Source organism: Xiphophorus couchianus, chromosome 13, assembly GCF_001444195.1.
Source record: "Xiphophorus couchianus chromosome 13, X_couchianus-1.0, whole genome shotgun sequence".
NCBI classification, from domain to species: Eukaryota; Metazoa; Chordata; class Actinopteri; order Cyprinodontiformes; family Poeciliidae; genus Xiphophorus; species Xiphophorus couchianus.
In genome coordinates, this window is record NC_040240.1 from 22,187,725 (window position 1) to 22,212,376 (window position 24,652).

The 24,652-nt window shown below is 40.5% G+C and overlaps 1 protein-coding gene across 2 annotated transcripts in view; it reads left to right on the plus strand.

The window, feature by feature from the left end:
- Positions 1–24,652, plus strand: part of chd4a (chromodomain helicase DNA binding protein 4a) — a 25,688-nt gene continuing 1,036 nt past the window's right edge. Inside the window, exons 1-38 of one of the 2 annotated variants that reach the window (XM_028036089.1) lie at positions 1–203; positions 606–771; positions 3,171–3,283; positions 3,382–3,615; positions 7,148–7,266; positions 7,436–7,701; positions 7,784–7,917; positions 8,024–8,162; positions 10,208–10,377; positions 10,456–10,689; positions 10,925–11,128; positions 11,199–11,407; positions 13,086–13,217; positions 13,303–13,402; positions 13,509–13,700; positions 16,623–16,823; positions 16,917–17,054; positions 17,191–17,312; positions 18,107–18,280; positions 18,370–18,511; positions 18,698–18,829; positions 18,918–19,035; positions 19,263–19,387; positions 19,467–19,559; positions 19,668–19,806; positions 20,280–20,449; positions 20,538–20,715; positions 20,808–20,897; positions 21,077–21,168; positions 21,309–21,442; positions 21,519–21,663; positions 22,515–22,668; positions 22,756–22,865; positions 22,945–23,185; positions 23,339–23,404; positions 23,498–23,686; positions 23,761–23,869; positions 23,976–24,108. In XM_028036089.1, coding sequence (XP_027891890.1) covers positions 711–771; positions 3,171–3,283; positions 3,382–3,615; positions 7,148–7,266; positions 7,436–7,701; positions 7,784–7,917; positions 8,024–8,162; positions 10,208–10,377; positions 10,456–10,689; positions 10,925–11,128; positions 11,199–11,407; positions 13,086–13,217; positions 13,303–13,402; positions 13,509–13,700; positions 16,623–16,823; positions 16,917–17,054; positions 17,191–17,312; positions 18,107–18,280; positions 18,370–18,511; positions 18,698–18,829; positions 18,918–19,035; positions 19,263–19,387; positions 19,467–19,559; positions 19,668–19,806; positions 20,280–20,449; positions 20,538–20,715; positions 20,808–20,897; positions 21,077–21,168; positions 21,309–21,442; positions 21,519–21,663; positions 22,515–22,668; positions 22,756–22,865; positions 22,945–23,185; positions 23,339–23,404; positions 23,498–23,686; positions 23,761–23,869; positions 23,976–24,108 — 5,502 coding nt within the window. In that variant the 5' untranslated portion in view covers positions 1–203; positions 606–710. Of the gene's footprint in view, positions 204–605; positions 772–3,170; positions 3,284–3,381; positions 3,616–7,147; positions 7,267–7,435; positions 7,702–7,783; positions 7,918–8,023; positions 8,163–10,207; positions 10,378–10,455; positions 10,690–10,924; positions 11,129–11,198; positions 11,408–13,085; positions 13,218–13,302; positions 13,403–13,508; positions 13,701–16,622; positions 16,824–16,916; positions 17,055–17,190; positions 17,313–18,106; positions 18,281–18,369; positions 18,512–18,697; positions 18,830–18,917; positions 19,036–19,262; positions 19,388–19,466; positions 19,560–19,667; positions 19,807–20,279; positions 20,450–20,537; positions 20,716–20,807; positions 20,898–21,076; positions 21,169–21,308; positions 21,443–21,518; positions 21,664–22,514; positions 22,669–22,755; positions 22,866–22,944; positions 23,186–23,338; positions 23,405–23,497; positions 23,687–23,760; positions 23,870–23,975; positions 24,109–24,652 lie in introns of those variants that run through there. The other variant, XM_028036090.1, reaches the window with a different exon arrangement.

Below are 24,652 nucleotides of genomic sequence, written 5' to 3' on the forward strand. Positions count from 1 at the left end.
ATGCCTGCCCCCTGATCTCTTTGTGTGTGTGCGCGCGAGGAAGAGAAAGAGGAGACGGCGTCGTGCGCACACGCTGCCACCAAAAATACGGAAATATATTTAAATTATATATACACCGCTACCATCTGGAATAAAAAAGCATCCAAGTGGTCAATCAGTTGCAAACTGAGCGTGGAGTTACTGTTTATTGGAAGCTTGAAGTTGTGAGTATGTCAGTTTCTGGGTCTGTGAATTGACTTGATTGAGGGTGAAGTAGGCTTAGGTTGTCACACAAGGGAATTTTCTGGGTAAATGTCAGTATGTGAAGCGGATCGGTTCTGTTTCGAGTCTTAAATCTCCAACCGGTTCAGCTCCGGCTAGCACGCATGCTAATGGGACGGATAGTAATCATAGTGTAAGCTGAACGCAGAGATGGAGTGAAAGGAGGAGATAGAAATATGTGAACTTCGCAGGCGGATAAAGTTGGGTTTATTGTCCCATGTGCTGAGTGTTGACGTCCTTCTATGTTTTACCGGGTGCTTGTTGGTCCTGATATTTCACTTCCGCTTTCTTTTATGCTCTTATTTTCTGCCCCGATAAACCTGGCCCGGCTACGATTTGGACAGACTTCACACTGGGTCCGAACTCTGGATTATCCACAAACAATAACTTTCATTTAGTTAGCTAAACTATTGGCTAACTCAATAGAAGAAAGTTTCCTGCTGTCCGCTATGTCTGGAAGTGAAGATGACAGAGACGATTATGGAGCCGCCGACGACCGCTTAATGCAAGGTAAGATGAGTCTCATTTGTTAGCCGCTAATGTTCACGCTGCTTGTGTGTTTTTGACGTTCGCATCAATCATGCTGCGTTAGCTTAGCGCTAGCTCGTTCATGCGGCTAACTACTGCGTAGCTTCCATTAGCAAACAGGGAGACAAACATGTTTTAAAGAACTCAAATTGTTTTACCCCAACCGCAGTCGGAGGTTGTAAAGCTGATGGATGCACTGTTGTGCTGTCACGCTGAAAAACCGGCATGTTCCCGGGGCCTAACATTAGCCAGCTACCGGTATTTTTTACGTGTCGATGACAAGATGGAGGCAGCCAGTTAGCTTGGAAGCTGGTGGATGACGTTCGGTAGCGCTCCCCTCCTCGTAGCCGGCGCCTTCAGTTTGACTGTGGAAGGAAAAGTACGAATAATAACAGACATAAATCCACTTTTTTTTTCCATATATTAAACACAAATTACTCGGTCTATCTTATACTTTGCTTGTTTAAATTGTGCCGAGTGTTGTTTACGGCTGGATTTCAGCGAGCAGCCGCAGCATACACAGCGGAACCTTGGAGAACAAATAGTCTCTTAGATCAGCTTCAACTGGTGAAGTCAACAACACGATTGTTCTCCATTCAGCGGATAACACGTATTATTATGAAATCACATGATAGTGGATTATGAAACTAAAATTAATGCGAAAATAAATCATGTGTGTTTATATTGTTGCTTGTAAGGAAGAGTCTGTAGTAGAGAAATTCAAGGCATCTGATTGGTCTCTGGCCGGTAGCGATGCACCGATTAGACTTTTACCTACCTATACTATACCGATTTCCATTTTTCCTTGGAGTCTGACTTGTAGATTTTGGTTTTGATCAATTTTGCTATTTTTAATACTATGCTATATAACAAGCATGGGTGTGACATCCAGTTTTATCCACATACAGGCATTAAAACTAATGTTCCTAATAAAATGCGTCAAACTGATCCCAAAATAGTTAACGTTTATAGTTTTGATGCAGTTATAAAGTTGTGACAATAACAATGAAAAATTGCTTGTTCCAACCTGAGGTTACACCATGGTAAAATCTCACAAATTTAATTATTTGTATAGTATTTTTAGAAATATTTTGGAAGTTTTTTAGAAATATCCTATTTCCAGTTATGTAGGTTTTGATCCCAGTCTGGACTGGTTCATTTTCTAATTGTTTGGAAATATCATAGGTTATCAACCTTCTCCTGGTAGATATTATTCACAGAAATAATACGTCAACAGTACTCTACGTTAGCAGTCAATATTTTAAAACTCAAACTCTTTAAATTGTTGTCAAAGCAGGTTGGAGTTGTTGTAACACACTTCTTCTAAATCTCTGTTGCCTCTTATGTTCTTCCCATGCATTGTTTTTTCTAGGCAGTGTGGTGTCCTTCCTCCAACTAAAATCATGTTTGGTTAATCTGTGATTGTAAATTGCACTGAGGTGTAAATTTTCACCCCTACGATCCTCTGTAGGATTAAGTAAATATAGAAAACGGGTTGGTGAGTTAATATGTAACTTTTGTAATCAGTTTTGGGGTCAATTGTTTAGGTTTCTGAATGTTGGGTAATACTTAAACATCTAAAGTGCTTGAATTTTCCCAAAATAGAAGACATTCAAATAGCGTTTTTAAAATGTATGTATCTTTTACATTTTATGTATTAGTCTATTTGCAGCCAGATGTTGAGCAAATGTCAGGAGTCATAAATCAGGCATTGAATTCCATTGATCCAAAAAATAAAAAACATCTTGTTAAATGGTTTTAACAGTAGCTTCTCATTAATTTTAAAATTACTGCAAATTACATTAATAAGCTCTTAGAATCATTAACATCATATGTTGTTCAACCTGTAGATACATCATAGTGACTAATTCAATGTGAATTAATGTTTTGCTTTTTTTCCACTCTAAGGACATTGAAAAGAGGACATTGACTTAGAATGCTTGTTTATTTTCTGATTTACCCGCTGTAAATTAATCTGTTCATACTATGGTAATCTGCTTCGTGGTTAAATAGATGAACAACTGGACTTTCCTGAGTGGAAACTTTCTCCAAAGCGGCTCATTACAGCCATTAGAAGAGTAGATATTTTACCCGATAAGGCTCATTCAAATGCTGTTAATTGCTTACATGTAACAGTTCACCTTTTACACCTACTTGTATTTTCTCTCCGCAAGATAAAACCTGCCATCTACCACCATATTGGTTGTTTCAGTAAGCAGTTGCATCTAACCTGTGCGCGGTTTTCATCAGAGGGTTCACAGATATGCCTTCTATCTTCAGAGCCAACTATTAAATAATGATCACGCAGCCTGAATGTGCTGACATGCTGTTTGTGGGCATTCATCCTAACTGTGGCGTGTGTCCGTTGGCCTGCTTTGCAGATGATGAGGAAGAGGAGATCTCGGAGAATGAGTCTCCGAAGGTGAAGAAGAAGAAGAAAAAGGCCAAGAAGAGCCGGGAGAGCAAGGGCAGCAAAAGGCGGTCGCGCAGAGAGGTAAGCAGCCGCAGGAACGCAGTTACATTTTACTGTAAGGTTGTCTCCAAGTATTTTCCTGGGTTTGCTGAGCCCTATCTGTTTCCTTCTTGTCCCAGGAGTTGACGATCAGCTCCCCAGAGCCCATGGACATGGGTGGAGTGGAAGACGTAGAGGATACGGGCTCGGCCCAGCGCTCCGAGAGCGAGGGCAGCGACTACACTCCAGGACGCAAGAAGAAGAAGAAAGCCAGCAGTGGCAAAGAGAAGAAGAGGAACAGTGTTCCTGAAAGGAGTTCCAAAAGGAAAGAACCAGAGCCAGAGGAGGATGACGACGATGACGATGACGACTCGGTAAGGAACAACTTTGGTATTTCAACTAGATTTAAAAACAAATGCATGCTTCAAGAATGACCAGGAAGTACATTGCTGAGAAAAAGTGTAACATTTAATGTTTCAACTCATTAAAGAAATTTTAATATCACATAAAACATAGCCTGAGTTATTATACATTTAATTGTTCAAATGATGATTTCATGCCTTAAAAAAAAACTATTCATACCAACCTGGTCAAGAATATTTTGTGATAACTGGCAGTCAGTCCTGTACATGCTGTGCTATGAACCATTATTGACCTACTTTCCCCCTCAGAAGTCTTTAAATTTAGCTTCATTGATGAATTTTTTAGCATAAAAAGTCTGTTTTAGTCATTTCCCAGCATCTTAATTAGACTCGCTGGTTTGCTAAGCATCATTGTCCTTCAGTGTAACCTCAATATGTTTGTGATTAGGGTAGAAAACTCTGCTTTTCTGGTAGAGTAGAGAAATTATTTACGTCCTGAAGTGCCCTGCTACTTCAGAACCATCAAACTACCAACCCCATTAGTTTAACTGCTGGAAAGCTGTCAATTTTCTGAAATGCTGTTAGTTTTACGCAAGATACCACTGGACTCTTCAGTTGTCTCTGGGACATTTTCCCAAAAGTCTCAGGAATCATTAAGATTCTTTTTGGTGAGTGTAAAACGGGTTTCTGGGATCTTTTTAACCAGCAACTCTTCCATGAAGTTGCAATGTCTGCACAGCCTTTCTTTTTGTAGAATTATGACCACTGACCTTGACTGAGGAAAATGTGGTATGCAGTGATTCAGATGTTGTTGTTGTTTTGTTTTTTTTTCTTTTTAGTTTTGATTCACTCTTGTACTGATTTTGTAGGCTGGACTCTCCTGGGAAGGTTCACTGCTGTTCCTTACTTTTTTTTCCTATTAGGAGAATGTAGTTTGCTGGTGTCATAAAGCATTAGAAATATCTTTGTAGCTGTTTCTAGTTTAATCTGTCATCGCAAATCCAAAAGAGTACTATATTTCAAGTGTTGGGTATTCACACTCTTCATATCAAGAATATATTAGGTTAATTATGTTGATTCCTGCCCTTGATGCCCAAATCTAATTAATAATTGTAATTCCTGTTATACCAAAGCCTAGAGGGAGTGGTAGGGACCCTGTAATGTCCTATAAATGTCAGATGAAATTCTCTTTATGGGATTTCTTGATTCTACCAGTCCGGCAGTAATCAGCGTTGGGTGTGGCTTGTGAAGGAAAAAGTGTGAATAATGAAGGTTAATTCATGATTTAGAGAGGAAGGAGTTATGTTGTCATGCAAAACATGGTCAGTTTTGTTTTTGTGCTGATTAGTAAAAAAAAACTGTTTTGTATTTACTCAGGTCGTCTATGGCTGATATTAAATAGATTTTTGATGATATGAAATATCTACGTGTGACAAAAGGAAGAAATCTGGAAGAGGGGAAGCACTTTCTAATGGCACAGTGTTTCTGATCCCTTCTTAAGCTTGTTTGCGTCATAATCAGTTGTTCTTTATCCACTCCTGGGCAAAGGACAATTGACCACATGATGATAAATTACAGAAATATTTTTTAAACGAGTTTCCATCAAAGCTGTGTAAAAACGCACCATGATCATTTAAAACATGCCCCAGCTACTGGCACATTTCTTTTACAGTATGCACTGATATAACAGCCATGCTGATGTAGCTTTGTAGAGGTGAACCTCATCATTTATCTAGGTCTGTGGTAGCTTGTTTTTTTTTTTTTTTTAATTGATGTATTTTCTTTTTAAGAACTAGAAATGTCAAGCATCTGTGTTTCTAAGAGGCGGTCTTCAGTTGGTAAATAGCTGTTCTACCTGCCCTCTGCGGGTTCCATGATGAGCACCTTCTGCCTGCGTACCTGTAATGGAGTCCTGCGGTGTGACAAACACATGTGAAATGAGCGACGCTTGAACAAAGAACAGTCTGGTGGATTTAGAACCTGGCGGCCAATAGGGGGCCTTCTTGTTAATGACAGTTATGCAAAAGGAGGGGATGGGAATGGTGGGGAGGGGGGTGTAAGTGTGTGTGTGTGTGTGTACGTGTACGTCTGCTCTGTGAGATGTATATATGATATAATGTGCTGTTACCATGGCAACCCTAGCATTAGCACAACCATACATTCTTGACCCTTTTTTTTGTCTGGTTAGATAAACACATTTTGATTGCTTAGCAGAGCCGCCCTCATTCCGCGCCGCAGCCCTGCCGTACAAGACGGAGGGCTGCACAGGCAGCCTTGATCAAAGGCAGCTGGGGGTGGAACGTGCAGTGCATTATCTTAATCTTTATCTGCTACTTGTGCTGCCTGAGATGAACCTCTTTGTTCTTCATCCATTAAACTTCAGGGAGACCGGAATTAGCAGAAAAAAAGAGTCTATTTATCAACATTAAAAAGAACCGTTTAAGTTGAATCAAGGCAATTTGGGATATTTGTGAAGGATGAGATGTGGTGGAAAGTTTAGTGGAAAAAAGAACATAATGTATTTTCTTTTTGTTTTCTGTTCTTTTTTTAACAGCAGTTAAAATACCTGATACAGGTATTACTTACTTTGTTTGTGTTGTAGTTCAACTTCCTCTTACTTCCTCATGTTAAGAATTCTAGTTTGATTTGGACTAGAAATGCACTGATCAAACTTTTATTTCTTCCATCTGATCTTCTGATTTGGATTTTATTTTCAGAGCTCATTATCCCTGTTAAATTGAAAATGGTGGGAGCTCATGGTTTTTAAACATTCCATGAATGAGGGGGGCGCAGGGATCAATATTTGACCTGCGGCTCACTGATCAGAACCCATCAAGGGAAAATTGGCCGATGATGATCTCTGGCTGATTGATTGGTGCATCTATATCTGCACCTAATATGCACCATATGCATGCACATGCACTTTTTAAACGACAGACAGTAAAAAACGGACTGTTCCAGATAACCACCAAATCAATAGGGTTTCTAAAATGGTGCACATATCACTAAGCAATTTAGTGCAATTGCGCTGAAAAACATGCCGGTCTGTGTCAATTATTAAAGCGTTTGCTTGCTTGCTGGATGCTAATTTTAGAGGCTCTTCACTTCGCCACTTGTAACTCTCTTACATGCAAATTGGCTCTACTGGAGCAGATTTGGTCGTTGCAAAAAGGCCCTATTATTTTACATGCAACACAAGCCATATGTAGCATAATATTTTAATACCACTTGAGGTAAAATAAGGTTTCAAACCTCGCAGGAAGAGACTCCTGCTGATAGAAAATGAAGGTGTAAAAGCTGGATTTTGTGGTGCACAAATACGTTAGTTTTTAAAGTTTACATCAGATCAGTCGTCTTCCAAGTAAAGCAAAACTGCTTAGAGCTTTATAACTTTTCATATTGGATATAAACTTTTAGCAAATAGTAAACATATAACTACATTACAACTTTTAGTCAAAATAAACACAATTTTGTTGAATTCAATGTTTTTCACTTGTGCTTCAGACTTCAATGTTTTTTAATTATTGTTTATTATTTACTGCAGGAGCCAAAGTCATCATCTCAGCTGCTGGATGACTGGGGAATGGAGGACATTGACCATGTGTTCACCGAGGAGGATTACAGATCCCTGACTAACTACAAGGCCTTCAGCCAGTTTGTCAGGTCTGTTCTGGCCTTAGTTTACCCATAATACTGAACCAGTTGCTCTGGAAGCCCTCACATGTGCATGTATTATTTGGAAATGTTTTTCACAGAAACATCCAGTGTTTCCTCGGTGACTGTTCTTTTTTCCACACTTTTGGTGCTAAGACTCACTTTTCCTCCTTTACAGGCCGCTCATTGCAGCCAAGAATCCCAAGATCGCCGTGTCCAAGATGATGATGGTTTTGGGGGCAAAGTGGCGGGAGTTCAGCACAAACAACCCTCTGAGAGGAGCAGCAGCTGCGAATGCTGCACTGGCTACTGCTAACATACCAGCTGCTGTAGAGACCATGGTGGCAGAGGTCACACCTGCAGCCGAGCCCCCGGCGGCCCCGGCCGAGCCTCTGCAGACGCCGGCGCCGCCTCTCCGCAAAGCCAAAACCAAGGAGGGCAAAGGTAGTGCTGCCGGGACAGTGGCGAGGGAGACGGCTGTCTCATTACTCTGGGTGACTGATTTGTCCGTTTGTTGGGTCTGCAGGTCCCAACGCCCGCAAAAAATCCAAACCAGCACCAAAGCCACAAGAGAAGAAGAATAACAATGCCAAGACGAAGAAGGTCGCTCCTTTGAAAATCAAGCTGGGAGGCTTCAACAGCAAAAGGAAGCGCTCCTCGGTACGAACACGCTCCACGTCTTTACTGATGCTCTGCTCATACGGTGCTTGTATGGACAGTCTCCTAATGAAGCTGAGCATTTAACGTTTGTTTCTGGTGTGCGCAGAGTGAGGAGGACGAGCCTGACGTCGACAGCGACTTTGAGAATGGCAGCATCAACAGCGTCTCCATCTCGGAGGGTTCAAACAGCCGCAGCAGCCGCAGCAAGAAGAAGCTCTCCAAGAACAAACCCAAGAGGAAGAAGGGTATTTCTTAGATTTTGTTCCCCCTCTTTGTTAATAATTTCTGCATATTAGGGCTGGGCAATATGGTTTCAAAAATAAATAAAATCTCCAATTCTTTTTCATAACACATCTGATTTTTTTATTTTGCTTTTGTTTTCTTTTCTAAAAAAGAAAATAAAAATGACAAAATATTTGAATAAAGTGGCTTTTCTTCAATAATAAATTTTATGAGTGGTACAACAGAGTACTAAAGCCGCACTACAAGAATTTGTTTAATTACAAGGACATAGTCATAATATTATCAGAATAAAGATGCAATTGTACCACTAAACAACTATAAATATTTTGAGAAAAAAGCTTGGATAATTTCTTGTTTTTGTATTGAAATTCTTATAAAATTCCTACCTCAATCTCCTAATATTACGACTTTACTCTGGTTAAATTAGGACTATATTCTCATTTTGACTGTTTTGTAATATATGATTCTCCTATTACTATGACTCTATTCTTGTAGCATAAGGACTTTATAAAAAACTTTATATTTCACCGTAGAGTTAACCTGACTTCAAAGTCCAAATAAATGGTAGCTTCAAAAAAAGAAATGCATGTCAAACAAGATGGCCGCCCTGGGCGTGCTGACATCACTCAGGACTACGGAAACCCAATGAGTGCATTGGTGGGGGGAAGAAACAGATTTTCCAAAAATTAAATCATCAAGAAACAAAAATTAAAATCGATTTATCACCCAGCTCTACTGTATATGTTTTAAAAAAGTGGATTATTAACTGTATCTAAACCAGCTGGTTAATGGCCCCTTTGCAGAGGGAGATGATAAGTGGTTCAGGGAAAGCTTTGAGAGTGAGCGCGGAGCTGAGAAAAACGAGCCGTGCAGATGAACACATTAGTCATCGTGGCTGAGTCAGTGGAGTACGGGTATATTTAGAAGTACAACATCTTCTGGGTTGTCGCCCGCCGAGGCCTCTTCTGTTGCTGCTGTCACAAGATCGAAGCAGCATTCGAAAGACGTCACGGTTGTATTCACATCGAGGTCAGACTCTGAACTGTGACGTAGTGGCTTCAGGGTGGAAACCCTTCTCACTTCAGCTGAGATTTTGATTCCACAGAACTAGATGCCCCAGTTTTCAGCAAAGTGTTTATAATTAAAGCTATTTGTGTCTGGAGTATACCTGAAAGAAGTCTTCAATGAAGATTCTGGTTAAGGAATTACATGGAAATAGATTTTAGTGTTTTGCTGATGAAAACCTTCCTTGTCAATCGTTTAGTATAGGGGAAATCTCTACTCCGTAGGAAGAAGTGATTCATTTCTTTGGTTTTCTTTTGACAACAAAGATTAAAAGTAGAGCCTTGAAACCAGGACCTCAGTCTGGTTTCAGGCTGAAACCAGACTGAGGTCTGGTGGGATTTTGTGACCAATTAACACAAATTTCTGCATTACTGTGATGTGGAAGGAATAGCATGGATGGTTTTCAAATATATCTTGCAACCAAAAAAATCTGTAAAGTGCGGCATGCTTTTGTATTCATACCTCATGATACAATAGTTTGTTGAACCATATTTTTTATCTCCAGAAGTTGGTGGAGATAAACACTTTTATTCCACTGTTGGTGAATTGCTTGTGCTTGGTCAAATTAGATGAGAAGTCTGTAAACATCAAACTTCAAGTCTTGCACATTTCTAACACATGAATTATCTAAAAGACTTTATGAATCGTATTGTCCAGCTGAGACTGACATGCTGCTCCAGTCCCAATCTTCTGCAGGATTTTTTTTCCCCAGGATTACTCTTCATCTCCATCTATCAGCATAATGCTCCCAACGCTATGGCTCTCAGTTGGCATTTTGCACCAGAAAGTAACATTTTGCTCCCATCGGGCCAAATGATATGTTTCCTTGTTGTTCTGGCTTTATTTAGGGGTATCAGAGTAAAGGAGTCTGCACACATAGATCAGTAGAGTTTGTCTATAATATAAACTGGTGGTTGTGATTGTGATGTGACTAAATGCAAAGACATGACAGCACAGTATTAAATGTTTTTCCCGCCATCAGAAACGGAAGATGGCGATGGATATGAGACGGACCATCAGGACTACTGCGAGGTTTGCCAGCAGGGAGGGGAGATCATCCTGTGTGATACTTGCCCCAGAGCGTACCACATGGTGTGTCTGGACCCCGACATGGAGAAGGCCCCGGAGGGCACCTGGAGCTGCCCGCACTGCGTAAGCTGATCTGCTGCTAAAACTATTTAATGCATTTGCACAGAACTGATTCAGATTTTTTTTTGTCCTGAACTACAGGAGAAGGAGGGCATCCAGTGGGAAGCCAGAGAGGACGCCTCAGAGGGAGAGGAGGACAACGGCGAGACGGGCGAGATGGAGGAGGACGACCATCACATGGAGTTCTGCCGGGTTTGCAAAGACGGAGGCGAGCTCCTCTGCTGCGACTCGTGTCCGTCGTCGTACCACATCCACTGCCTGAACCCTCCGCTGCCCGAGATTCCCAATGGGGAGTGGATCTGCCCCCGGTGCACAGTGAGTGGGACGTTGTTCTTACGATTAATTGATTAATCGGATGAAAAAATCGGCACATTCTGCAGATTTTTTCATTTAACCACTCCAGCTAACAGTTAATTGATTAATAAATTAATTGACAATTATTTCAATAACTGATTAATCTGATTAATGGTTTCAGCCCTAGAAAGGATGTTGGCTTTTTGGACATTGCTAAAATCTTTACAATAACTTTGACATTTTTTGTCATTCTCAGTGTCCGCCCTTGAAGGGGAAGGTTCAGAAGATCCTAACATGGCGGTGGGGAGACCCGCCTCCTCCTACGCCCGTGCCACGCCCTCCAGATCTCCCCGCCGAAACCCCAGACCCTGCCCCTCTGGCCGGGCGGTCCGAGCGGGAGTTCTTCGCCAAATGGTCCAACATGTCTTACTGGCATTGCTCTTGGGTCACGGAGCTCCAGGTGCATACAAGATGACGACACACTTTTTCATCTCTGAACGTCTTTGGTGACAGTTTATGTTCCACATCAGCTGGAGATGCACTGCCAGGTGATGTTCAGGAACTACCAGAGGAAAAACGACATGGACGAGCCGCCGCCCATCGACTTTGGCGAAGGAGAGGAGGACAAGTGCCTGAAGAGGAAGCACAAGGATCCCATGTACACTCACCTGGAGGAGAAATACCTTCGCTATGGGATCAAGTTTGAGTGGCTGATGATCCACCGCATCCTGAACCACAGGTCAGAGTTCACACAACGTCTGAGCGTCTTAATCTGGAGAAGGAAGATCATTCTAAAATGCTCCTAATTCAAATTAAATGACTTTTGACTGGCAATATAATAATATATAATTATTGGCTTCACTCACTCAAAATGCTGTTGTCTTTTATTTTATCTTAATTTAATCCTTTAATTTAGCTTTTTTTCTGTGATGAGAACTTTTAGACATAACTGGCCTACGTATTTATGAGAGATTGAATAAACAGACATTTGTATGACACATCAACCAATCAGAGCCAATCAAGTGTAGAATTCCAGCCAATTTCTCTGTAAATCTCAAGTTTAAATTTTTTCCTCTAAATGTTGCAAGCAGGACTAGTCAATACAGACACGACTATATTCTGAGAGTATTTTTTTATTGAAAATGTTTTTTTTATTATTATTTCTAATGATTTAAATAATAGACAGTGTTTAATAGGACTTGTTTATGTCCTCATGAGTCAGGCTCTTCATATCCTCAGTGGATTTTAAAAAATGCTAATCTTTAGTTTAAACTTTCAGACCTTTAGGATCAATGTCTGACCATCGCTTGCTGTAGAAAGGTTGCCTCGCATTGGGAAACCTTATTGAATTACTACATTGACTTGCACTCAGTTAATGTTGCCTTTTAACACAGATGCAGACTGCCTTGTCCTGGGTGAACAATAACATTTAACTGTTTTTATGTTTTACTAATGCTGTTTGTGTGATCTGACTAGACCTTGAAGAAAAGCAAAACAGGAGATGAGTTGTTAATACTGACTCATCCTTTTATTGCATAATCGTTCTGGGCTTATTGATCACTTTATTTATAGATTAAAAATGTGCAATTCTGATCTTGTTAAATATTACAAGGACATCAGTTGGAATTGACTCACATTTCCCTCGTTGTCTTTTTTAAAATATTTTTGCTGATTGAACTCCCTTATTGTTTTATGTAGAAAATGAAAGGTTCTTCTCACCTGAGAATTTAATAAAGTTTGGTCTGGAAACACAGGTTTGGTTAAATCTTGTTGCTCTCAGGAGTTGAAGTTGCTTTTTGAGGTTTGGCAGTCTAAACATTAAAGACATGGACTCGCATGTCAGAGCAACACAGTTTAATGTAGGGATGTGCCAAAAATTCACCCAAAGATCAGAGTTGGTCAACTAACCCTTGATTATCTCTAATTGGTGATCAACAAGTGAAATATTAAAGAAAAGAAAACAAAGAATTTATTACGTAATTAAATCAATGCACCAAACTAAGAACTTTTTCTGTTTTTGTTTATTTCATCAACCATCACAACGTGCTTTATTGAATAGATGAAGATAATTTTTTTTTTTTTATTATTATTAATACCTCAACCAAACTATGTATTATAGCCTTCAAATTTGTCATTTTTTGTTAAGCCTAAAATAAAGCAGGAAATCTGCATCAGGTAGGAAAAATGTGCTTGATACACCTGTAGTTAAAGTTTTAATGTTTTTAGTTAAAAAAATTGAGTTATTTACTAAATCTCAGATCTTACTTCCTGAACCTTTAAGTTTACTATGTATATTATGGAGCTTTATTATTACCCACCTCAGTTGTTTCAAATATTGCAGTCACTGTTTGAGTGTGTTGAATAAATTTGTTGAACATTTGTTTAAAAAATGTTAATTTAAATTTTTTTTTCTCCAGCGTGGACAGGAAGAACAACGTCCACTACCTGATCAAATGGCGCGACCTGGCGTACGACCAGGCCACCTGGGAGTCCGAGGACATGGACGTACCCGAGTTTGACACCTATAAGGTTCAGTACTGGAACCACAGGTAAGATATTGTTTTATGTCACTTTTGATACTTAAACCAGCCTTAAAGGGGCGTTTCTAACCGAGTAAACATCTTTTTGTTTCAGAGAACTGATGATGGGAGACGATGGGAGACCAGGGAAGAAGATCAAGGTGAAAGGAAGAGTGAAGCGGCCAGAGAGACCCCCCGAGAACCCGGTGATAGATGTAAGTATGCTAGTTAGTGACTGAGACATTTTAAAATAAATCCTTTTGAAAGTTTTGAGACATTTTACCTTACTTTTTTGAAAATATTTCTTGCTTCTCTCTGCAGCCGACCATAAAGTTTGAGCGGCAGCCGGATTACCTGGACACCACTGGTGGGACGCTGCACCCTTACCAGCTGGAGGGTCTCAACTGGCTGCGGTTCTCCTGGGCTCAGGGCACAGACACCATCCTGGCTGACGAGATGGGTCTGGGCAAGACGGTCCAAACCGCAGTCTTCCTCTACTCGCTCTATAAGGAGGTGAGAACCTGAGTAATGTAGATTTACATGTTAAATGAATTTGTATGTGTTTTTTTTAATTATCTGTTGAAAAAATAACCAATTTTTATCCATCTTGTGAAGAGAAAACAGTCATACATTTTTGGTTTTGTCAAGATTTTTATGGAAGGCCTGACTTATTTAGTTGAAAATGTCCCAATTTTAGTTATTGCTGACAGAACGCCTGTTTGGCAGTACTGTAATCGGATTAGTCAGGAGCTCTCCAGCCATTTTGTCAGGTGAAGTCTGACATTCACTTGGATCTGAAACAGTAAACAGACGCGTCTCATGTGTGGCTGCTGCCACCTAAAGTTGGGAGGTCAGATTGCACTTTTTAAGGAAGTCACAAGGGATTTTGCAGTTGAATGTGATTTGTTTAAAAAAATCAGATGAACTTGTTTTTTGCATTAAAAGCAAGATTCACACTTTGAGAGTTTAAAAATAATAGTCACTGAAAGGTTGAACTGTGGCATGGCAGACCCACTTTAATGCAAAACTCCGATGTCTCACATTTTTACCCATAATTATTGAAATAGTTATATGTATGTAAATATTCAAATGCTTATGGAGATGTATTTACTGATAAAAACAAAACAGATCTTTAACAATCTAATGATAATTTATCATGCAAAACAGATAATGTAATTTTGTGTCTATGGAGATTTTACAAGTGATACATTTTTTCACTATTTTCAGCAGGATATTCTGTGATTTTGCTTTGAAAATACAGTCTTTGCAGTGAACTTGCTTTGACTTTCACTCCTGGGAGATTGTCTTAAATGTTTTCCACTTTTGAATATTGTTAATGTAGAATAATAGACTTATTTGGCAGTGGCATTACAAACCTATTTTTTTCAACACTTTTAATGTGACATTTAAATTGGGGCCTGCCATGCAAAGCAATGGCAGGAACCTATTGCTATTCTCCCAAGAAAGGTTTCTTTATTATTATTATTTATTTTTCATCCGTAACCGTTAATGCGGCTCATACCGCTGCGTGCACACCTACAAAAGAGGTATCAAAACGTGCAGAAAATTCACGCCATTGGAGCTATTACTTCTGGTGGGATTTGGGCTTAACGTGGCGACATAATTCGCAAAAAACTATGAAAAAAAACCCATTATAAGTCAATGGGAAAAATCCTAGAAATACCCTATTTTTGAGGATTTGCTGTGTCGTCACAAATTCACCTAGAAATGCCATTCAAATTTGATTTTGTAGATACGTCTGTGATCTCTTCGAAAGTGAAGACGGCTCGTCGATACCAGTTACGGTTTGTCCACAATTTGTCTCTAAGCGACCCAAAGTTTCTCATTTTTCCTAAAATTAGAGTGTGTCTCTGACTGATTGCCCCTCTGCTAGAGTGAGAAATGAAGAGAATTTTTCACCCCAAAATAATTTTGAAATCGCCATCACGCCCACAAATATCGCACGATTGGTATCAAAATCGGTCCTGACATTGATACGCCTGTCTGCTCCGGTAAAATGTTTTCGAAATTTATCTAGATTGTACGGTTTTCTGTCACGGTGCTTCAGAGCACAGTCATGCGACAGGATTTTCTGAGGCTCTCTCAGGCTTTCTCCAATGTATTTGAATACAATTTCAGATCTGGGCACAACATTTCTTTCTCTCATCGCTGTAAATGCTCTGAGTGAGGTACAGATATGAATCTCGGGACTATCGCAGAAGACACATAGGCCTCTCATACGCTCCAAATGCTTTTCGAATATGTATTACGGTTCCCGAACAGGAAGGATTTGTTTCCAATGCTTTTTTTCAGTAAAACGTGTTGGCTCAAACACACAATTGTGTCTGCAGCATGTATGACTCACAGCTCACACCTGCTGAGACCATTATTTACCATAGCAACGGAACTCAAGAGGCTATTGGCTGGTGGTTAGGACTACAAATACGCATCGCTGTAGTTCTATCTATCCTCAGTTGAAACAGATCAGGACTGAACTGGCCTTTAGAACTAATTGCTGCTATGGGCTGTATATAACTGATTTAACTCAGTATCTGTTACACATGGGATTAGTTTTAAACTTTAAAATTAAGCATATTGAAAATTTCAAAATAAAAGCCTTGAATATTTTTACATGACCTAAATGCTCTTTTTTGGCTTTATTTGACTTTTTCATCCAAAGCACTGTTACACATGGGATTAGTTTGGCCCTTTGAAATGAAGCATACTGAAAATTACAAAATAAAAGCCTTGAATATTTTTACATCAACTACTTGTGTTTTGAGCATTATATAACTATTTTAACCCAATGACTATTACGCAGGGGATTAGTTTGGCCCTTTGAAATGAAGTTTAACAAACATTTCAAATTAAAAGCCTTGAATATTTTTACATCAACTACTTGTGTTTTGAGCATTATATAACTATTTTAACCCAATGACTGTTATTCATGGGATTAGTTTGGCCCTTTGAAATGAAGCTTAACATTTCAAAATAAAAGCCTTGAATATTTTTACATCAGCTACTTGCGTTTTGAGCATTATATAACTATTTTAACCCAAGGACTATTACGCATGGGATTAGTTTGGCCCTTTGAAACGAAGTTTAACAAAACTTCCAAAATAAAAGCCTTGACAACATTTTAAATCGTACCGAATGGTGCGCGTCCGCCTCGCTTAACGTTCTTGCGGTTCTCCGCGTGCCACTGATTACGTCGCGGCGTTCTTTAGCGTCGACGCCGATTTGTGGCGAGACGACGCCGGGCCCGAGCCCCCCGGGCGCGCCGCGGCAGGCCCCGGCTAAATTTCTTCCGAAATTTTCTAGTTAAAACTTTGCTAGACTAGATTGTTTTGAAATGAAAAGTGCAATCATCTTATTTGGAGACAAAAACTTCCCCTCTACTCTTATTTGTTATGCTAACGTCGTCTCTACTTCCAGGGTCACTCCAAGGGGCCGTTCCTGGTCAGCGCTCCTCTCTCCACCATCATAAACTGGGAGAGAGAGTTTGAGATGTGGGCGCCTGACATGTATGTTGTGACGTACGTCGGAGACAAAGACAGCAGAGCCGTCATCAGGGAGAATGAGTTCTCCTTCGAGGACAATGCCATCCGCGGAGGGAAGAAGGCGTCGAGGATGAAGGTGAGAGGAAACAGGCAGGATTGAAGAGTAGGATGAAAATGATGCTTTAAAAGTTGAGTTGAAGATGAAGGTGTTTCCTGTTTGGTCCAACAGAAAGATTCATCAATCAAATTCCATGTCCTGCTGACTTCCTATGAGTTGATCACCATCGACATGGCCATCTTGGGCTCCATAGACTGGGCCTGCCTGGTGGTAGACGAGGCCCACAGACTGAAAAACAATCAGTCCAAGGTGCGCTAACTATATTATAGATTATTTGATCAGATAATGCCAACACTTACTGGGAAAATTCCTTGCTCACTTTGTCATTCATTGTTTTTCTAACCTTTATGTTAACTAAGTAGTAAACATGTTTCCTCTGCTACAGTTTTTCCGGGTCTTGAACAACTATCCGCTGCAACACAAGCTGCTACTGACGGGAACTCCACTGCAGAACAACCTGGAGGAGCTTTTCCACCTCCTTAACTTCCTCACACCCGAGAGGTTCAAGTACGTTGAGCTTTTTAATTTAAGAAGCTGATTGCTGACATTTGTTGAAGTTGTAACTAAATGAGTTGAATCAGATGTGCCTGGGAAACATATTCACACTCCTTGAAACGTTTTCCTATTTTATTACATTAAAATCACTTTTTTTGTATGAATGAGTTGGCAAAAATAACAAAATGTACAAAAAATTCTTACAAAAAAGATTAGTCATGTATGCCCATGTTATTTGTTCCAGAGCCTGACTAGTGTAGAAATCCTAAAAAATTCTTAAATTCATGTATCTAAATTAAAGCCTTAAAATGTCTTAAATTAAGTTTAAAAAGTAAGTTAGCCATTAAACACAGGTCTTAAATATTGTCTTGGCTAGACAACTTAATCTCTTATTTTATGTATTTTTTTTCTCATGAGACTTTAGTATCAGACAAAAGTCTTGAGTCACATGCAGACACTTTCACCGCGTTCTCTGACTTGCTGCTAACATTCCCTTGCTAGCTAACCATCTTTTGTACATCCATCACTGGTAAGTGCAAATTTATTGCCAGTTAGCTGGACAAATGTACATTTCTTTGGCAATATAGGTCTTAAATTACATTCACAATGGTCTTAAAAAGTCTTAAATTTGAGTTGTTGAAACTTGGAGTTTCGCCAACTAAATAAATCTATGAAGTAATCGACAAATATCTGCTCAAGGTTTTTCATGTAAGAAAACAAACCAATATTTGTTTATAGACTTTGTGTAAAAATACCAGAAAAGACAAAGAAATACAAACTTAATCCATGTTTGTTTCCACCTGCAGCAACCTGGAAGTCTTTCTGGAAGAGTTTGCCGACATTGCTAAGGAGGATCAGATCAAGAAGCTTCACGACATGCTGGGTCCGCACATGCTCAGGAGGTTGAAGGCCGATGTCTTCAAGCACATGCCCTCCAAGACCGAGCTCATCGTCCGGGTGGAGCTCAGTCCCATGCAGAAGTTAGTCTGGAGCACTAACCTACAGTCGAAATGATTTAGTCCAGTCAGGCTTGAATTCTGAGGTCTAATTTTTCTTTACCCTTTTGCAGAAAATACTACAAATTTATCTTGACAAAAAACTTTGAGGCCCTCAACACAAAAGGTGGAGGAAATCAGGTTTCTCTGCTGAACGTCGTCATGGACCTGAAAAAGTGCTGCAACCACCCCTACCTCTTTCCTGCAGCAGCTATGGTATGGGCTGGATAAACCATCATCTCTCCTTATAAAAGGAATTCACAAATCTTTGCCACAGAGCACTTTTATTTATTTAAAAAAACTGAATGAGGCAGGAAATAGATGAAAATTTATTGTTTTCAGTTGCTCAGCAAAATTATTTCTTGTTTTAAAATCTTGTGTTTAATTTCTCACTCCAAACAGGAAGCGCCAAAGATGCCCAATGGGATGTACGACGGGAGTGCTCTCACAAAGTCATCTGGAAAACTGCTGCTGCTGCAGAAGATGATGAGGAAGCTGAAGGAAGGAGGACACAGAGTCCTCATTTTCTCGCAGGTCAGCAGCTTTAGAAAAGACAGTGTTGCAGGTTGAGTTTGTTTAATTGCTCTTTCTATTTAACAATTTGTTGTTTGTTCTTGTGTAGATGACCAAGATGTTGGATCTGTTGGAGGACTTCTTGGAAAATGAAGGGTACAAATATGAGCGGATTGACGGAGGAATCACCGGCGGAATGAGACAGGAAGCCATCGATCGTTTTAACGGTCAGATTTCTTTTGTAGTTTTCTAGCAAAAATAAATGGAAACACATGACAGGAAGACGAGAGAAATATTGAACTATTTTTATATTGTTTTATATCATAGCTCCTAAAGAGAAATTAAAATCTGCATCAAAAACTTTACAAAAATCCTTATTGTTGCTTTTTTTTATCACAGTCAGATTGTAAAAAATACAGAACAAGTATTTACTGTTTCCTCCTTTGTCCCTCAGCTCCCGGTGCTCAGCAGTTTGCCTTCTTGTTGTCCACGAGGGCCGGAGGTCTGGGAATCAATCTGGCCACAGCCGACACGGTCATCATTTACGACTCGGACTGGAATCCTCACAATGACATCCAGGTAAAGCCTCGTCACTGCTTTTCTTACTAAATACGTGGGTTATCAGGTTAATCATGTCTGCCTCTTTGTCGGCTCTTAGGCTTTCAGCAGAGCTCATCGTATCGGTCAGAACAGAAAGGTCATGATCTACAGATTTGTCACTAAGGCCTCTGTGGAGGAGAGAATTACTCAGGTAATTGGCGCATTTTAATATATTTTAGTTGTCAGGTAATGGTTCAGCCTTTACAGCTGTAAAACTACAAAAAACTTCACATCTTCATCTTTGGATTTCTTGCTTCAGGTGGCCAAGAAGAAGATGATGTTGACTCACCTGGTGGTCCGACCCGGTCTTGGATCCAAGACGGGCTCCATGTCTAAACAGGAGCTGGACGACATTCTCAAGTTTGGAACAGAAGAGCTGTTCAAGGACGACTTAGAAGGTAAAGATGTGTAGCAGGCAGACAGCTTTAAAATGTCTGGGAAATTATCTGATTTCCCCAGATTTGGGGAAAATAAATCATAGAAAATCTTTGTAATTCCCAAATTTATTCACAAACCTACATAATTCATGTTTAGATTTGTAAAAATAAGTTGTTCCAGTCAGTGTCCTTTTTCTGGCTTTTTTTTGTTGTTGTTGTTTTCTGACGTTGCACATTTTATTATGGATGGATGAATTAAACTTCTTTCAGCCACTCATCTGTCTTAGTCTTTCTAGCAATTTACCTTATCAAGTATCTGGCTATGAATTTTTCTGTCCATCCATCCATCTAATGCTATCATGTAACATTTCCATATTTAAAGCTTAAACTTAACTGTTGGAGCAATCTGGAGTTTGGAAAAGTATGGAGTTTTGGCTTGAAACATGTTTAGGAATCCTGACTTGAGCAATCAATGTTGACACATTTGTCCTCAGGTGAGAACAAAGAGGAAGACAGCAGCATCATCCATTACGATGACAAAGCCATCGATCGACTTCTCGACCGCAATCAGGACGCCACCGACGACACGGAGATACAGAGCATGAATGAATACCTGAGCTCCTTCAAAGTGGCTCAGTATGTGGTCAAAGACGAAGAGGAAGAGGTGAGTCTATGGCCCGGTGGGATCAGCATGAAAACCTCCTCGGTCCAAACCGATTTTCTTATTACTACCCAACTTTTGTGGTGCTCAGGAGGAGGAAGTGCAGCGAGAAATCATCAAGCAGGAGGAGAGCGTCGACCCAGACTACTGGGAGAAACTGCTGCGGCACCACTATGAGCAGCAGCAGGAGGATCTGGCCCGCAACCTGGGCAAAGGCAAACGCATCCGCAAGCAGGTCAACTACAACGACGGCTCACAGGAAGACAGAGGTAGACCTTTTTTCTTTTAATTCTCTGAGCTTGAGTTACATTTCAATAGACCTCTCATTGATTGAAAATATATTTTTGTTATTATCTTAAAGCTGATTGGCAGGACGACCAGTCTGATGGACAGTCGGATTACTCTGTGGCGTCTGAGGAAGGGGATGAAGACTTTGATGAGAGATCAGAGGGTAAGAACCATAAATGTGTTTTATGTCTTGGATACCATTAGCACAAATGTAAACAATTTGTAATACAGGTTCTTCCAGGCACATCTCTTAACAAGCTAACTTACAGGAAATTAAAATATTATGTATTATTCAGCTGATTGGTTGTGGAGTCTTCAGTATCTCTGGTTTCTTTTCTGCAGCCAACTCTCGCAGGCCCAACAGGAAAGGCCTGAGGAATGATAAAGACAAACCACTGCCCCCCCTGCTGGCCAGGGTTGGAGGCAACATTGAGGTGAGCTGCTCTTCTTTAGTCTGTGTTCATACGTGGTATGTTTGAATCCTACAAACATTTCAAAAAGCAACACAGCGACTGGTTTTAGAAATCTAGTGAAAAGCAACTGAGTGAAGTCTGAGCCTCCTGCTGTTTTCCAGGTGTTGGGTTTCAATTCTCGGCAGAGGAAGGCCTTCCTGAACGCAGTGATGCGTTATGGGATGCCTCCGCAGGACGCCTTCACCACCCAGTGGCTGGTCCGAGACCTACGGGGGAAATCTGAGAAAGAATTCAAGTAAGTGAATTTTTTTTCTGTTGAACATGAAGACCGAAGGATATTTTCTCAGATTTAGTTTTTTCTCCCTCTGCAGGGCTTACGTCTCTCTGTTCATGCGCCACCTGTGCGAACCCGGAGCAGACGGAGCTGAGACTTTCGCAGATGGCGTCCCTAGGGAAGGGTTGTCCCGGCAACATGTCCTCACACGCATTGGCGTCATGTCGCTTATACGCAAAAAAGTATGTTTTTTGTTTGAACTCCCTTTAATATGAAATTATGACAAACTGTAGATGTTTGATTATTGATGGAGTAATTAACATGATATTTCACCCCAACGAGGCAGCAGCTGGTTTTAGTTGACCAAATTAAGAATAATTTTAATTATTACAGCACAGTCCAAGCAGCTAGGACAAAACAAACAAAAAAAAAACATGTACATTGACATAATCTTTTTTTAAGGTAAGACTATTAAGCAAACCATCTACAACAACTCAATGAAGAACCTTGAATAATATGAGTTGCAACATTATTTTTGATCAAACTCCATGACAAATATTCAAACATAAGCGCTAACAAGAAATGTGTGCGTCATTCCACTGCAGTCCAATACAGTGATAAAATTTGCAAAATGTTTTATTTTTTTTTTCCACCGACATCAAGTAGAAAGCCCTGAAATATTTTTTGTTGTTGTTGAGACTCATTTAGTCTGTAAACCTTGAAAAGTAGAAATTGATGGCAGATGTGGTTGCTGATCATCAGCATAAAAATGAAAATCTGAAACAGTCACATTTCTGTCGATGTTATAGTTGAAGTAAATGAAAAGCTGGAGTTCTAACACAACCCCCTGACACCATTAGCTACAGTGAGTGACCTGCAGTGACCGGATATGGTAGTGTCCATAATAGTGGACATGTTATTTTATACCAATCCCACCTTCAGTGTTTGCTCAGAGAAATCTAACTATTTGAGTAAAAGAGCATTTAGCACCTCTGTGCATTATCATTTCTTTATGTGGATTTTTCCCCCTTTTAAATCCATCCTGTAAATTGCTAACAAAGCTCTGACCGGATGGCGTCTCTTTACCTCCCAGGTCCAGGAGTTTGAGCATGTCAACGGTCAGTGGTCCATGCCCTGGATGGCCGACCTGGAGGAGAACAAGAGGGCTGCGGCTCAGCCGGACTCTCCAGGGAAAACACCGTCCACTGGGACCCCCGCTGACACACAGCCCAACACTCCTGCTCCAGGTACCAGCTTAGCCTCCGAGGTGAAAATGTTTCTGTTAAAGATGTGGAGGAAGACAAATCGAATGTAACGAGAGTGTCTGTTTCTAGCTGATGACTCAGTGAAGAACGAAGAGGCATCAAAGGATGGAGAGAAAGATGCAAAGAAAGAGGGCGAGGCAGATAAAAACGGCAAAGAGCCAGCTAAAGCCAACAGCGAGGTAAAGAATTTAATAAGAAGAAGGTGGGGTTTGAAAAATGTGCAAAGACTTGAATCTGATTTATCCATGATGCCGACAGGTTATCGCCATCCCGGACGACGATGAGAAGGTCCCAATGGAGACGCAGGAGAAGAAAAACGGCGAGGAGCCGATGGAGACGGACAAACCGAGCAACGGAGAAGCAGAGAGAGCAAAGGAAAAGGAAGGAGAGGAGGGAGAGGGAGAGAAAAAGAGCTCAGAGGGAGGAGAGGAAGACAAACCAGCTGTAGATGAAAAGACGGAGCCGTCAGAAGTCAAACCTGAGGAACCTGAAGTCAAAGGTGAGATTTTCAAGGCTTTTTTTTTGTTCTTAAATTTGCAAAGAATGTTTTTCAAAGTTATGATTTGTGCAATATTTCTTAAACCTGTTCGCTTGTGCTTGCTCTGCTGCAATCTTAATAAAGGTTGTTCTAAATAATGTTTTCATCCTACAGGAGAGGAAAAGAAGGAAGAGAAGACTGAAAAGATGGACACCATTCCTCCTGCAGAAGAAAAGAAAGGTAACTTTTGTAGATTTAACCTGTTAAATGCCAGCTGTCATCTGAAGTCTGGTAGTGACTTTTCTGTTTTTGTTTTGTTTTTTTCTTTTGAAGATGTGAAGGAGGAGAAAGAAGCTCCAAAGCCAGAGGAGGCGGCCAAGCTGCAGAACGGAGACGGCAGCAAAGAGGCTGTGGCTACGGCGGCAGTGGCAGCGGCAGCTTCCACCGCCAGCGGCGTGAGCGAGGAGAAGAAGAAAGCCAAAACCAGATTCATGTTCAACATCGCAGATGGAGGATTCACAGGTATGAACACAGACAGGAAGTCGGGTCAGTTTCAGGAGTCTGTTCCAAATCACTAACGGCTCCTTTTCCTTTAGAGCTCCACTCTTTATGGCAGAATGAGGAGCGCGCCGCCACGGTTACCAAGAAAACCAATGAGATCTGGCACCGTCGCCATGACTACTGGCTGCTGGCCGGCATCATTCAGTATCCTTTTCCAACCGGAGTGATCCTGGACTCCGTTATGTTGATGTAGTTTTACCAGAGGCCGCCCTGGTTGGATGTTTGTTCCCCTGACCGCTGATCCCTCCAGACACGGCTACGCTCGCTGGCAGGACATCCAGAACGACGCGAGGTTCGCCATCCTCAACGAGCCGTTCAAAGGGGAGATGAACAGGGGCAACTTCCTGGAAATCAAGAACAAGTTCCTGGCCCGAAGGTTTAAGGTACCAAATACTTTACACATGTAATACCTAAAAAAAAAAAATATGTAGGGTTATAAATTTCTATCAGTCATTCATAATTCCATCCGTCCAAGTGTTGGGTTTCATAATGTTTGTACATTATCTGTCCAGCCATCGATATGTATAATTTTCATCATTCTGTCTGTTTTTTTCCCTTTTTCTCTGTCTGTACATTCTGTCCATACATCCATTCGTTATTTTTTCCATCCATCAATTTTTCTGTTATTGCATCCAGTTGTACTTCTTTTCCGTTTGCTCTTTCTCACTCTTTATCTTTTTGCCCTTTCCTTCTTTTGCGCTTTCATATTTTCGTCTTCTTTGTAGTCTTTATTTCACTCTTTTTTTCCTGCTCTTTCACTCTTTTCTTTTTGCTATTTTCTTTGACTCTTTTGCTCTTTCTTTCCTTTTATTTTGCTCTCTCCCTCTTTCACTATTTATTTCATTCACTCTTTTGTTTTTCTTCTGCTCTTTCTTTCTTCCACCAAACCATATATCCCCTTCTTTTGTCTGTTATCCATTGATCCAT